The sequence below is a fragment of the Paralichthys olivaceus genome, chromosome 23, assembly GCF_024713975.1.
Source record: "Paralichthys olivaceus isolate ysfri-2021 chromosome 23, ASM2471397v2, whole genome shotgun sequence".
NCBI classification, from domain to species: domain Eukaryota; kingdom Metazoa; phylum Chordata; class Actinopteri; order Pleuronectiformes; family Paralichthyidae; genus Paralichthys; species Paralichthys olivaceus.
In genome coordinates, this window is record NC_091115.1 from 367,877 (window position 1) to 383,734 (window position 15,858).

The 15,858-nt window shown below is 46.8% G+C and overlaps 1 protein-coding gene across 2 annotated transcripts in view; it reads right to left on the reverse strand.

Moving 5' to 3' along the window:
* lrp6 (low density lipoprotein receptor-related protein 6) overlaps positions 1-15,858 on the reverse strand; it is a 29,923-nt gene that overhangs the window by 10,607 nt on the left and 3,458 nt on the right. For both annotated transcript variants that reach the window (XM_069519881.1, XM_069519880.1), the window contains exons 2-11: positions 15,117-15,513; positions 8,641-8,838; positions 7,950-8,146; positions 7,560-7,691; positions 5,432-5,828; positions 4,651-4,822; positions 2,163-2,379; positions 1,709-1,998; positions 1,042-1,268; positions 773-957 (exon numbers count right to left, since the gene is read on the reverse strand). In XM_069519881.1, the coding sequence (XP_069375982.1) occupies positions 773-957; positions 1,042-1,268; positions 1,709-1,998; positions 2,163-2,379; positions 4,651-4,822; positions 5,432-5,828; positions 7,560-7,691; positions 7,950-8,146; positions 8,641-8,838; positions 15,117-15,513 (2,412 nt within the window). The remainder of the gene's footprint in view (positions 1-772; positions 958-1,041; positions 1,269-1,708; positions 1,999-2,162; positions 2,380-4,650; positions 4,823-5,431; positions 5,829-7,559; positions 7,692-7,949; positions 8,147-8,640; positions 8,839-15,116; positions 15,514-15,858) is intronic.

Sequence of the window (15,858 nt, forward strand, 5' to 3'; positions counted from 1 at the left end):
TTCCCACATTTTACCAGGAGGCTGCAGGAGAAAATCCAGAAAATGTCCAGAGACACTGACTCAGACATTTGTTCTCACATACAGAACCTCCAGAACATGTGAGGGACATGTGAGGGACATGTGAGGGACATGTAATTTTTACCCACACTTCAAGGTTTATTTTTATAAGATCACAGAATAATGTTTCCAGAGCTTCAACGATCTGTTGTAGTGAAAGAGCTAAAAACTCGACATAAAGAGTAAAACATTTATGACAAGAACTCAACCATGTAAAGTTTTGTTGAGTGAAACTGTTCAGATCAGATGAAACAGATGAAAAGCAGCTGCCACAGAGAAAAAACTTAGAAACTCATAAAGGAGTTTTCTGCAGCAGACCTCAGCCCAGCGACGGCTATTTTCTGTTCCTTCCACATCCTACGACAACACTGCGGAGTCCAATCGCAGCGTGGTCTGTGTGTGAGGAATATTTTAGTCCTGGTGTACGTCCACCCACGTGCTGCAAGCAAACGGCAGCGAGCAGCAGCTTGTGTTTCAGCTGCACTTTGAACCGACAGAGAACATGTAACTCTACTGTCGTCTGAGATCATATGAACGATATGAACGGTTACACAACAGAGAAGGTGGAGATGAGAGCTGAGGAAGAGAAAGAAGAAGAAGAGGAAGAAGGAGGAGTAAAAGAAATAGAAAGAGGAGAAGGAGATCAGGAACAAGGAGAAGATTACAGTGGAGTCGTCCGCTGCCACAGACAGAGCTGATTAAATGCTGTTGTTACCGAGCATGTTAGATGACTCGATCAGCGTCGTGTCCAGGTCGGTCCAGTAGAGGCGCCGCTCTGCGTAGTCGATGGTGAGCCCGTTGGCTCGGCCGACGTCAGCCACCAGAGTGCTCCGAGCCGTCCCGTCCATCGCCGCTCGGTCGATCTTTGGCTTCCCGCCCCACTCGGTCCAGTACATGTAGCTGCGGACAGGAAACAGCAGAAGTGAGTAAATTTAATCTCAGACAGTTAGAGAAAGAAAATAACCTCTGGGGACTCGTCCTCACCCTTCAGCGGGATCCAGAGCCAGAGCTCGAGGGCTGTCCAGATCCTTCCAGACCAGGACCTGACGGTGCTGCCCGTCCAGTTTGGCCACTTCGATGCGATTGGTGCCGGTGTCGGCCCAGTACAGGTTCTTCCCCAGCCAGTCCACCGCCATTCCCTCCGGGTAGTCCAGACCGAACTCCACCACGTGTTCCAGAGCGCTGCCGTTCATGAAGGCCCGACTGATGGTCTGCAGGGGTTAAAGGTCACATTAGAACAGGAAGGGACATGTTCACATCTCACGGCTGTTTGACTCCAGCTAATAATCAAGTTCGACTTAACGTCCGAATCTTTATATGTAGTGAACTTTTTTTTTTAATAACCTCCTGAGTCTGAATCTGTTTGAACTTGTTCTTTATGCCCCTGAATCATTTCTCTGAAGTCAAAGTAAATATAAACCAACGTTTAAAAAAGGAAATCCTCAGATAACCATGTGTTAAATTTCAGGATTCATCACAAGAACGTCCTGTTCAGAGTGAAGAGGAGAAAGACGGAGCAAGGACGCTGGAGGAGGGGTGGCGAGCAGCCATGAATTATTTCCAACATGGCGTCCCCTGGGAGGCCATTACTGCTCCGCAGCGTTGGCCTCCAGCCGACCAGCAGGAGGTCCACCTCACTGCAGACGCTCACCTTCAGAGTGATGTCCGTCCAGTAGATGCGGTTGTCAGTGACGTCGAAGTCGAGTGCCGACGCCTCCTTGACACCGGTGAGCGGGATGGCCACGTTGTTGTTGTTGGTCTCCAGGGAGATGCGGCGGATGTCAGTGTGGCGGGAGAAGAGTAGGAAGGCCTCAGGGACAATGCAGGTCCTCATGTCGGCGATGAGCTCGAGTCCAATGGGACAGCCGCACTGAACGCCCGAGGGCTTGTAGAGGCAGAGGTGGCTGCAGCCGCCGTTGTTCTCTGCACACGGGTTCGTACCTGAGGGACGGAGGGAGGGTTAGTAACTTCCACATGTGAGCTGCAGACAGTGAACGCACCAGAGTCTAAAGATAAATTCAACTTTGACACAACGAGAGTTAAAGAATATTAGTTCGGACGAGACTTGAAAGCAGCTCCGACGCTGTTCAGGTTCGTGGACTCACCGAACGACTGGTGCACGTATGTGGCCTTGAGTCCCATGAGGTCTGGAAGCTGGTCGATGATGATCTCTCTCTCCGCCGTGCGTTTGTGGACGCGCTCGATGCTGCGACGCTGCCAGTCCGTCCAGTAGATGAAGTCACCGAGCAGCGTGAAGCCAAAGATGTGCGGAAGTTTGTCCTCCACCAACACCTGTCTGCCCGTCCCGTCCATGTTCATCACCTGAGAGAAAGAGACGGGTGGAGAGGTTACACAATGAGCATGCAACACACACACACACGCACTCAGCATGTTTCATCCCCTTTTCCCATGATGCCTTGTGTTTTGTGGATGCACCGATGACAGTCTCCACATTGTGTTTCTCACTGTGGACACTGAGTGTGCTCAGGAGCCCGGGCGAGCTGGCAGCACATCGCAGAGCCACTAATTAGAAGCAACAGCTGGAGCAAACAAACAGCGGCAGCATATGGCCGCCACATTTCCTCCTCTTCCTCTCACACTGCAGCGCTGACGTCTCACTCGTACGAGGGAGCAGCAGAGTTTAAACAACTGGACACAGAAACCGAGATGACCAAGAGTTAGGGAGACGTTCCAGAAATCCGCTGCGACATGAAACTGGGGATTCAGAGAGAGGACGGGTTTATCTGACCGACACATTCTGTTCAACTTCTTGTGGATCATTTTAATTAGTGTCATGACGGTAAAATGTTTTCACGCTCCAACGTTCAGAAAACACATCAGGTTCCTCAGACTGTCCATCGCTGCAGCTCCTCTTTTCAGCCTCTGTCTCAAACACTGTCTCTTTAAGACCCGCCCCCCCCTCATGATACAGCCAGGTCTGCTCTGATTGGTCAGCTGGTTTACTGTCAGCCTCCGCTCTCGCCTCGCCTGGCTTTGCTAGGGGGCGTGTCAGACTAGTGGCTAGGTGTACATGATGCTAATGCCCGGCAAGGTCTAGAAGACATCATGTAGAAATTAATAAATAATTAATAAATAATAAACATTATTTTTAGCTTTGGTTCAATACATCCAGAATATTTAGTTTGACTGATCAGACAAAACAGACAACAAGTTGTTCAGTGGAACTCTTTTGAAAAAGGTTTTTACTGAGCGAGGATTTTGTGAGACAGTCGGAGAAACAGAGCGAGTGATGAAAAATGTCAGGAATCTACAGAAAAGAAAAAAAAAGATCAGCCCTCAGTCGTTCAACTGATCCACAGCGTGGAGAGACGTGATTCGCTGATCCCAGAACAGCCCCTGCATGGCCGACTGCCATCTTTTAACACACACACACACAGTGTATAAATATAAAATGAAGTTTCCATCCTCAGCTCGATGGCCTCAGCCAAAAGGTCTCCGCTGGTTTGGGAGTTGTGACCGCACTGCGGCGACGGTTTCAGATTCTGGGTCTATTCTAAACAGAGCTGACCGCAGCTGGAGTGCCGGCCGCAATTGGAACCAGATGTGGGATCGCGCCGCAAAAAACGGGTCCTCCGAGAAACCTGGGGGGGGTGGGGTGGTCGGGCGGAGGCCCCTTCAATCTCCTGCAGGGCTGAGGGGCCTCTGGCCGGCCTCGCTCTCTGAGTGAGACCCAATCCACCATAGTCACTTCTCCAGGCAGATTGTAGAGGGGGTTCAGGTTGTGCCCCCCCCACCCGCACCCCCAAGGAGAAGCCCAGAAAATACCCCCCACCCTACGAACATGGCGGGATGGCGTGAGGAAGATGACCGCAGAGAAAGAGAAAGCTTCATCAGAGCTGTGTTTTCTCACGCAGCGGGACTGTCGACACCCGTCACAGCACCGACGTTTTTACTGCCGAGCTTTGATGTGGAGCCGAACACATGATGTGTAACAGCTTCACGAGCAACTGACGAGACCAGAGACGATGCAGAGCGACTCCGATGACAAGTATCAAAGGACAAACAACAGAACAACACGTGTTTGTACCAAGACGCAGACTTTTCTTCTTTTTCTGCAGCTCCTTGTTTCTCTGGTTCCAACTTTTACTTTATTGTGAAGGGACATCAGAGACAATGATGTCATACTGAATCACGTCAACATGTGCCTAACGTTTGTTTTCAGGACTTCACCTCGTCCTTCCTCGGTTCATAGAAAATCTAGAATCTTATTCACACTGAGAAAAATAACAAATCAAAATCTAGTTTATACTTTCACGAAGATTAATCACGTGAACTGATTGTGGCTGACTTTATTTTGAAGGCCTACCGGAAGTATCAATGTGTCTCTGAAAGATCGGCCCGACGGGAGATCGTGTTCAGCAGTTAACGGTCACAGCGAGGGAGCAGCCATTAAACCAGCGTGAGCCCGGCGCAAGTGAACGCACACACACACACGCACACACACACACGCACACACACACACACACACACACACACACACACACACACACACACACACACACACACACACACACACACACACACACACACACACACACACACACACACACACACACACACACACACACACACCTCAATCTTGTCAGTCTTGGCGTCTCCCCAGTAGATTTTGCGTTCATCGTAGTCGAGTGCGAGGCCGTTGGGCCAACCAAGAGAGGTGTTCACCATCACCACTCGCTCCAGTCCGTCCAGATCTGCTCGCTCGATCTTCGGAACCTCGCCCCAGTCAGTCCAGTACATGTACCTGAAGAAGAAACATTTCAAATGAATATCTCAGCTGATGATGGACTTCATCTTTTATCTTTTAGTTACAAACGTGTGAAACAGGAGTTGGACTTGTTTAAAAGGATCTGGAGATCCTGGTGTTCTACACATGTGAAACACAAGCTACAGTAAAGGAAAGTTATTTTACAGACTTCACTCGAGTGGAGACATTTCTGTTAAAGACTAAAATCATTCGGTCGTTAAAGACGCTGTAGATTAATTTTCTGTTGATGTAATGATGAGCCTTTGTTTTGTAGTCCTGCAGTAAAACAGGAGAGCTGGTGTTTCTCACATGTTGAACAGACCTCAAGGTTTTTTCATTCAAGGAGCTGCTCTGGAAAACGTTTGGATGTTGATGACGAACAGTTCAAACACGTCCAACTCACCACTGATCAATAATTCTGACCATATTCAGTTATTAACATCGAACAATCAGATGCTGATCAATTTGTCAATCATCTAATTTGTCTCTTTGATCCAGGTGCACCATGGGAAACGTAGGATCCAGTGTTTTTACATCATCAGATCAGTTTGTTTACAGAAGTGACGTCACTGATTAATTATCAGTTACTGTTAATGATGGACTCACCCGGCCACAGGGTCCAGTACGATGGCTCTGGGCTCATCCAGGTCTTCAGAGATCAGGATCTTTCGCATGGTCCCGTTGAGCCGGGTCACCTCAATGCGGTCCGTTCCTGTATCGGTCCAGTACAGATTTCGGGCGATCCAGTCGACCGCGATGCCGTCGGGGTGGTTCACCTGAGACGTGACCACAAACTGGGCGTCGCTGCCGTCCAGCAGGGAGCGGCGGATGGCCTTCACGTCGTCATCCGTCCAGTAGATGTAGCCCTCCACCGGGTCGAAGTCGATGGCGATGGCGTGGCGGATGTCGTCCACCTGCATGATGATGTCGGTGAAGTCCGGCGTGTCCAAAGAGATTCGCCGCAGGTCTGTGCGTCGGGCGAGCAGCAGCATCCGAGTTGCACCTGAAGACAAACAGGAAGATCAAACTCAGGGCGGAAAACATGGCCGCCGCTTAAAGGGATAGTTCAGCCAAATGATTTAATTTAATTTGTTTCAAAACCTCAACAATTATGGCAAAGAATATATTTTACAATTTATAAACTTTGTTATACAGAACAATAAATAAAAAAAACACAAACAACCAAATATATAGAAATTTTAAAAATAAGTAATTTTTACATAAAAAAAGAAACATGAACACGTTTTCTGTTTATTCTGTAAAAGTTTCAAACCGTGAAATACTTGATTTTTACGCGTTTATCAAAATTGGGTCAGGCTTTACGGAGTGAAGTGAACAACTGAGCAAAGACTAAATATATTTCCCTCGCCTCAGGCTCTGGGCTGTGATTGGCTCGTGGTTTGTATCTTGAACTCCGTGCGTCCAAATCATCAGTTCACTGAGTTTAAACCAAACAGACTAAATGTGTGTTTTTTGTGGTGATGCTGAACAAAAGCAACAAATTAGTAAAGTTTTAACATCCCATAGTGAACAGTGAGTGGCGTGCTGGTGGTGGAGGGGGTGGCGGGTTCTGAGACGTGGCTTCAGTCAAACAATAAACTTCAGGTCAGACCGTGGCCACGTTTCACTGCAGCGGCCGACAGAAAGAAAACCTCCAGTGAAATGGTTAAACCCCGGCAGTGAAAGGAGCCATTGTCTGCGGGGAGATCATGTGACCCCGTCTTTCACAAAAGATTCCCCGCCCTCGCTGCTCCGTCACTCGGCAGGCGAGGGTTACTGAACCAAAAATGTAAATAAAAGAGGCAGAGGGAGGAGGAGGGGCATGTCAGGGGCCGCCATTCAGACAGCCAGCTCGCTGATGGAGCAGAGTTACCATGGTAACCGCAGGTCAGCCCCGAAACCACCATAAGCAGCTCAGAGATGACGAAGAGACGCAGGACTTTTTAAATTAGAGAAAAAGTGAATGGGGTTTGGTTCAGTCTGAAAGTGAAGCAGAGAACACACACACACACACACACACACACACACACACACACACACACACACACACACACACACACACACACACACACACACACACACACACACACACACACACACACACACACACCAATCTGGATGTTTGGGCTAAATTCTTCTTTTTGTTTCCTTTTCTTTCTGAAAATAAAAGATAATCTGACGCACTTCAACAAACATCTGCTGGATTTTTCTTCTGTTTCCACACAAATTCCACATTTTACAGAATCAAACACACAAACACACAGAGCAGCAGACGTAAACACAACTGATTCATTCATTGACCGACGTCTTTCAGACGGTGGATATGTTTGCTGATAAACTGAAAACTATTTTCAACAATGAACAATAAAGGAAAATGTGGCATCGGCCGATTTATTGCTATCGGGAATTATTTACTCCCAATATCTGTTTCACCCCGAAACACCCATGTAGTTCAGAGTGACTGATTTTTATTACAGAGGGAACATGTTTCATGCCTCGTCCATGAAGATGAGAAGATTACAGAAGATAAATGTGGAGGTTCAAATGAATTTATATTTGAAAATAAAAATGTTTGAAACTTTGAAAATGAAAAACTATTTTAAAAAAATAAAGGAATCCTTGGTGAGTAATAGATTACTGAGGTTTCCACCATAAGTAACTGATATAAGAGGAACCAGTGTGGTGATGATGATGATGATGATGATGATAAAGACGGCAGTGGTCGTGTCCTCACCGTCTCTGCAGGTCGTCCCGTCCTCCAGCAGCTGGACTCCGGTGGGACAGGCACACTGATAGTACGGCTTGTCCGGAGAGAGGAGGCAGAGGTGAGAACATCCTCCGTTCTTCAGCGAGCAGGGAGAGTTCACTGCAGACAACACACACAGTTACACACAGTTACACACAGTTACACACAGTTACACACAGTTACACACATGAACAGCTGTCTACTGAGAGAAGAATCCTGCTGGAGCCAAACTGACTGAAAGTTTTTAATTAGCTTAAGATTAATTAATTTAAACCGATAAATGAGAACATGTGTCTGAAAAACATCTGAGCGACCGTCTCAGACAGTTCTTTAAAAACCCTGGAGGTCAGAGAGGAAACTGCAGCAGCTCAGACTCACGGAGGGGTTGTCTCTTGGGGCTGAAGACGTGGATGTCCATGGGCGAGAAGATGTCCGAGTGGACAATCCTCTGCTCGGTGCCGGTCTGTTTCTGACATGAGTGGATGGAGTGTGTGTTCCAGTCGGTCCAGAACAGAGTGTCCTCGTACAGGGTGAGGGCGAAGGGGTGAGGCAGCTCTCCTTTAACCACCACCTCCCTGAAACACAAACATAACAGTTTGTTTACAATGTTTTATGAAAACATCAGAAGAAGATTTTAGGAAGATGAGAATTCAAGAATGTGATGTTAAAATAACAACGGACCTTCAACCAGGCTTGATAAGAAACTCATCACATGACGATATTAACTGTGATGTTAAACCAAACCTGAACACAAACACCGGTTTTTAATCATCAGCTATTTTCAATTGTGTTCACTTTGCCCTTTTTAAATCTCTGTGACGCTACTGTCAATAAAACTCAACACTTCCTGAAAGTTTCCACAATAAAAGCCTGTGATGGAGGAAGGATTAGCCTCATGAGCTGCAGAGTTTAATGTGAAACATCCACAGGAAGTGACAGGTTACAGTGATCGATAACGATGTGGGATGATTGATCCAGCCGGAGGTAACTTTAAGTTAGAAACAAGACGATATAATTGTCAGGAACCAGGCAGGGGAGGGCGTGTTGCCGTGACAGCGTGTCGTCGTACCTGGAGGAACCGTCCAGGTTGGAGCGGTGGATAAAGTTGTGTTTGGCGTCGGCCCAGTACAGTTTCTGTTGACTGTAGTCCAGTGTCAGTCCGTTCGGCCAGTAGATCTCCTTATCAATAATCATCGATCGATTGGTTCCGTCCATCCCCGCCCGCTCGATCTTTGGGATCTCGCCCCAGTCCGTCCAGTACATGAACCTGGAGAGAACAGATTCATTTACAACATACTGTGAACTCACATACATACATGCTAACATGCTATATAGAACACATCAGTACATGAACCTGGAGAGAATCTGACAACATAACTGATCGTGCTTCAGTGACATGTGATCATGTGACAGACGTGAAAACACATTCTCGACACTAGAGCGACCTGCGTGTTCGCAGCGTAAAACACTGAGAATACTCGTGGTTATTTCTCATGGAAGCCTCGACGCCACACGACGACGATCAGTTCACATCATGATCCTTTATCTGAGGAGTTCACATGTTGACCTGAGTCTTCACAGACGTTAAATGTGCAGTGATGCTCACTCTGTCTGTTTTCTCACATTTAAAAACCACCGAACCAGAACTTTATCGAATCATTGAACAGATCACCTCGATGGTGATGGGTGAGGGGGGGTCTGCAGGAGGGTGGGCGTGAACGCTGTGCAGCTAATTCTCTGCTTTGTTTGTCTTAATTATCATCACAGCTGGATGCCCCCCCCCCCCCCCCCCCAAACAGCACCATGACTGATCTCCACCCATCCCCCCACTGCCTCTGTAACCAAAACAGCGAGGTGGAGTCAGCTCCCCCGACAAACGTCCACATGTGCAGTGACATCATCGCTGTTTCAGTATCGAAACACAAACTGACCTGATGAAACATGAACCTCATCCGTTCATCGGTCAAATATATTTAGTTCAAATAAACACATTTCTTCTTATAATCGTCTTCATTAGAAACAATTTGACTCTCGGCTTCTTTTAAGTGACCATTAACAATTAACCACATCGTGTTGGAAAAGAACGAAGCGAAGATCAGAGAAAAGTCTGAGGGTTTATTTCTATTGTTTGACATTAACCTTCATCATTTATCTGTCAACAAACCCTGAGATCATATTAACTCCAAATTAATTACTGCAAACACAAACACAGAAGTGGTATTAGACAGAAATACAGCGAATCGATCCTGTGTGACCTTCACTGTTTTCATGAGCTCCAGGTCGAATCCAGAGACTCGTCCCCAGAGACTCGTCTCCAGAGACTCGTCCCCAGAGACTCGTCTTCAGAGTTCATGTTTCACAGCTGAACAACTCAGCAGCAGGTTTTCTGCTCAGACTCATTCAGCATCAGATCCTCCTCGTTCTTCAGGTGAGAGGTGGAGCAGACAGACAGGAAGTGATCATGTGATCATGTTTACATCACCTGACACCGTCGTCAGCTCTCATCACCACAAACTGTCTTCACGTCTTCGTCTGTGTCCACATGTGTGTCAGCACTTTGTCACCAGAGACATTTGTTTGTGTTTCTTCATGTTTGTGTCACGTGTCAGAAGCTCACCCCCCCCCCACTCACAGAAGAAACAGAAATAGTTTGTTTGGACTGAAAACGTTCCGACTGTCCAGATAGTGCCGACGCCTTTCAGACCGGCAAACTCCGCCATGGCAGCAGGAAACAGGATTACAGCCGAATTCAGTCGCAGAATAGAAAAACATTCTGTGACCACAACTGAAGACGACGAGAGGTCAGCTCGGAGTCAGAGGGGGGAGGGGGACAAAAGCCTTGGAGGGAGGGGGAGGGTGAGAGGGGGACTGTCCAAAACGAGCCCTTTAATGAGCCCAATTACACGCCTTTAAAATGTGAGTGATGTAATGATGAGGCTCACTGTTGTGTAAGAGGAACGTCTTTGTCCACACACACACAAACAGCTACACGCCAACGGCTAAAAGCTAAATGTTAAATATGCAGCGGCTCATCAGTTATCGATCTTCTCAAACTGATATAAATCCATCGACAGACACATCTGAGAACTAAGAAAGTCTTGACAAAGACTAAAGTTTCACAGTTAACGCAACACAAACAGACTCACAACAAGGATTCAGTCCAGGGTGAAAAGTTAAAGGACCTGTCGTCCATGAATTTCAACCTGATCTTAGAAAGAAATCTTCTCACTTCCAGGTTTATTTGATAAACGATCCGGAGCTTTCCGTTTTATTCATGTGACAGAAAATCAGTGGACAAACAGGAAGGTTCACTCTGGAGGAAAAAGTTCGTCTTTAAGCAGCTTCACTTATATTTGTGATGTCGCTGATGTGGATCCTTCCTGATTCGAATAAAAAACTCATTTACAGGTGAAATGTCGTTAAATAAATGGAGTTCTTGAGTTTTGACGTATCTGACATTTTCAGAAACTGTTGTCTTTCAATGGATGAAAAGTCGGTCTCATCTTTTTCTCCGTCATCGTGTTTTTGCGTTCCCTGCAGACTCTCCTCCACAAAGTTAAAGAAACACACTCGGAGAAATTTTTTTTGTCTTCGTCGCCGATCTTTAAAAAGAAAAATTGCTCTTCAACATCCAGCAGCGCTAACGCCAACATACTCCACTAACAGCACGTTGAATTGTTCTGAGGTCAACATGGACGCCACAGAATATGTAAATAAATGGACCAGATACCGAAACTCTGCCGCCACTAGTGTTTCGGTGGTGTAACTGCGATGAATGATCAGCCCCGTGCACAGGCTGCAGCGTAGCTTCGACGCAGGAACATGAATTGGGATTTAATATTATCATCCATGTTGCTGTTGCCTAGCAACAGTGTTCCCAAGACTCCCTCCATCGTATCCACAAGACACATCTGTGTGAGTCCTGCACGAGCAAAGAGCTGCAGCAAAGATAAAGTATTTATCACAGATCTGAAACTGATTTAAACGACTGAATGTCTTGGTGAGTTACCTCCCTGTACACGTTGACTCCTGTAGCTCTGACTCTCAGAGTCTCACAGTCAATCGTCTTAGTTCAACCTCTGGACTGTGGAGTTGTGGTGTTATTCTGAATAAACAGTTTTATATGAAAGCAGTAAAAAAAAAAAAAGGCTCAGTATCGTCTAACTTTCTGTTTCCAGATGAAAACACTGACCCACAAACGGAGCTGCTGGGCCTCTCCACGTAATCCCATTCAGGCCAAGACAAAAGCTTTAACTGATCGTCTGCCCAGGAGCAAAACACAGCAACAGCCTTTAAACACGGCAGCTGCTTCAGTTTCACTGTTAACAAAGCAGCTCAACCAGCGACGAGCTGCGACCGGCGACAACTCTCCGAATAAAACCTGCTTCTTACAAACTGACTCTAAATGACATGGACTCAATGCACAAATGATTTCACTGCTCTGAAAACATTCAGCTCTGAACAATGAGGCCTCGACCAGGAGGTAAGGAGTGAAAAAAACTCTGTGCACACAACACATCCCCTCACCACAAGAGCTGCATTGTATTTGGTACCTGATGCATTAATCATCCCAGTTGAACCGAGTCCAGCTCTGCGTTCCAGCGTGGATTTGGAGAACCAGTTTTCCTCTGTAGCACGAGGCCAGACTGAACCTGACTGAAAATATGTGGAGAAACGGATCCTGGAAATAAAACGACTCCTTCGCTTCATCACAGAAAACTGAGTCTGGATCAGCTTCAGTCAAGATACTGTCATTATCTCTCAGATTTAACACTCAGAGACTCAGAGTCTCTGGCTGCGTGACAACATTTCAACACAACAATTCTCCGCCGTGTTTTTCTTTTGTACGACAGAGTCGGACTCCAAACCAGAGTCGGAGAAACAGAAAACCACAAACAACGAGAGAAACCAGAGTCGAGCTCTGAGCAGAGAAATCACAAACACTGTTTCAGAGAGTTCACCTTCAATCACTGCAGGTTTCACATCTGTTTCTATGAGTTTCAGCCAAAATATAAGTTCATTGACTCTGGAATCAGAGTTTCTTCTAAAATCTTTAAAAAGATAACTACACTATAACAGTTTCTGTCCAAACTCTGATAATTAGCTCGTTACAACAGTATGAAAGAATCTGAAACCTTTCTATCACAGGAAATATGACAGTGAACCATCTACAGCAGGACAGCTCCTCAGGAGTGAAGCCAAATCCTCTGGACCGCCCCCTGGTGCCCGGCTGCAGTACAGGTCATACACTGTGGGTCGTCCATGTTAGACAGACGTGTGGAAATGTCTTGATTCTTAGATGCATCGTGACGCTGACGACTCTGCATCAATGTAGAGACAAAACTTTCCCACTACGTTTATTGTTCCAGCAAAGGCCCATCGCTGACTTATTATTACACAGCTGCGTCAGTACAGACGCTCATTAAAGGCCGTCCTGTCGGAGTCTGTTTCCTCCTCGCTCCTCTGACCTGCGCTCACTTTACACTTTAACAATAAATAACTGGCGTGTTGCTGCTGCTTTACCTTCGTCTGACTCAGTGACTGCTGGGAAAAAACCAAAACAGCTGCCGTAGCAACAAAGAGCTCTTGTGGAGTGCACGCAACCAAACAACAATGGGAAACAGGAACGTATGCGAACTATTACATGCATCAGCAGAGGAGCTGGGGCTGTGCAGCTTCATGCTCATGAGCTGGACACCTATCTCTTTGAGGACGCATCAGTGGTGTGACCAATTCCCAGGATCTAACCGTAACCCAAATACACAGTCAGCGTTTTTTTGACAACTCAGCGTTTCAATGTGACAAACAGGAACCTGAACTCAGCCTGCGGAGGTCAGATGTCACACGTCAGCAAAGTTCAAGCCACATTGTGCAACTTTTTGAAGGTTCGAAGGTTCACTGACATGAAATACAAACAATATTTCCTCTTTCACTTCCTCTCGTCAACTTGAACAAACTGCTGAACGTTTAACACTCATCACTGTTGCAGTGGCTACACATGGTGGAGTCTCCCGAGTCTTGTGTAAACGATGACTGAGACGCCCACGTTCTCTTCCTCATGGGTTCTTATCAGGGGTGAACCTGAAGTCAGAGGGGCTGATGGGTAACACTTCCCCTAATGCGAGTTCTCAGTTATGACAAGGACAGAAAAACATTTAAGTTTCATCTCCGCTGAAGTAAATGGTCCAAGTTTTATATTACTAAGAACTGAAGGACAAAGTCAAGGTCACGACTCAAAGTTTTCGTTTCTGAATAATCGAGTTTAACCTGCACCAAACGACTCAGAGTGAAGTACCCAGCACCATCGCAGCCCCCGGTGAGAGCGACCGGCAAGCTGCGACTTTAATCTCCGATACTGAGCCGGATCAAACACTGAGGAGGGAAGAGATTCCATGAATAGAAACCCAGGAGAGAAGAGAAAGAAAGACGGAGGGAGAGAGGGAAATTTAAATAAAACTAATGAATACATTAAAGCCCCTTTTATCTGCGTCCTAATGGATTTACATCCTAATCCCACGCCGCTGTGGAGCCTGGCGCTGGAGACGCGGTGCGACGAGCGTGTGTTAGTGTGACCTTCAGTAGCAGACGAGGTCCAGCAGGTGGACGTAACCATCACTGACACACACATGGTGGCATCACGAGCTGTTATGGTGCGTTCACACAAACTCAACGCAAAGACGTAGGTAATGTGTCTCCCCCCCGGGTGTCAGCGATTGGCCAAATATTTAAAACTTCGGGTTTAAAGGAATAAAACTGAATCCTCGTCAGGTTCAAGTCCGACGCCGACAGAAGATTTCAGTCCGAACTGTACGGAAACTAATTTAACTACAAAACTGAAACTTGCATTAATGTGCAGCTGAGCTCAGGAGGATTCAGAAATCGACAGTTTACTTGAATCTATTTGTGGTTTGCTGCAGAATCGTCGGTGGAGGTTTGAATATGACGAGATGGTTTGTGGATAAAACTTGATGAAACCTGACGTTTCGGTTTATTACGTGTGTTAAAGAGAGGGAGGTTCCTGCTCCTCGCCACTCCACACTCTGTTGTTGTATATGTTGTAATTGGTGAGTGTGTTATTGTGAATGAACTGGATTATTTCTACGAGCTCGTCAGACGAGGTTTTCCGAGAAAACCTCCTCCGACAGACTCCCTCCATCTGATACAAGACATTCCTCAGCTGCTGACAGTCCCCGTCTCCCCTCATCCTCACAGCGGAGGAAAGAAAACCTCCACACTGACGCTGTTGTTGCGTTTTCTGGAGAGTCTGGTGGACGGCAGCGTGCTGGAGGTGCAGCTCTGCAACCCAATCTGACCCAGGACCAGCTCCAAACAAAGCAGCGCTAACACGCCCTCCTGCTCTTGTTCAGGAGTCAAAGCCTGGAGGTGCATTCAGCTGCAGCATCTCGTCAAATCTCTGCTCTCACACAGATCTGCGTTTGTACCATGTGACAACAGAATGCCACCAAAAAACAAAGTGCATTGTGGGATTAATCCCGCTCCCGGTTCACCCCGCCCCCCCTCTGATCTGAGAACATTCGGACTCACCCTCGTTCTGGATCCAGAGCGATGGCCCTCGGCTGGTCCAGCTCCTGCCAGAACAAAACTTTCCTCAGAGACCCGTCCAGCTCCGCCACCTCTATCCGATTGGTCTCTGAGTCCGTCCAGTAAAGTTTCCTCCCTAACCAATCGCACGCCAGTCCGTCCGGGGAGGCCAAACCCGGAACCACCGTCTGGACCGTGCTGGCCCCCGACTGGTTGAAGACAGTGCGTTTGATGGCCTCCTCGCTCACGTCGCTCCAGTAGATGAGGCCATGGGAGTAGACGTAGTCCACGGCGGCGGCATCTTCTAGCCCCCCCACCACCACTGTGGCGTTGGCCTTTTCGTGTGCCGCGTCCACGAGCCGAAGGTCCCGTCGATTTGCATACAGCAGCAGCGGCACGGCTGCAAGAGACCAGAGTTTAAAGTGAGGACGAGGTGAGAGAGTCAGATCTGATTAATATCTCATATTTATTATGAGGAAATCATCTATTCTTTTATTTTCTTACTTTCAAATTAAGGACAAACATTGTTTTCTTTCTATTCTGTTCGCATGGAGACGTAGATCAATGAATCTACTAAATAATAAATAATCACTCTTCAACAAAAATGTCTGAACATGAACAAAATATGTGAAACTGATTTAATAATGAAGAAATAAAGATGATTAATCGACTTTAAATTCAACAATGAACCTGGTGATTAATTTAACTCCTGATCTGGAACATGAATTATACTGAACATGAATTC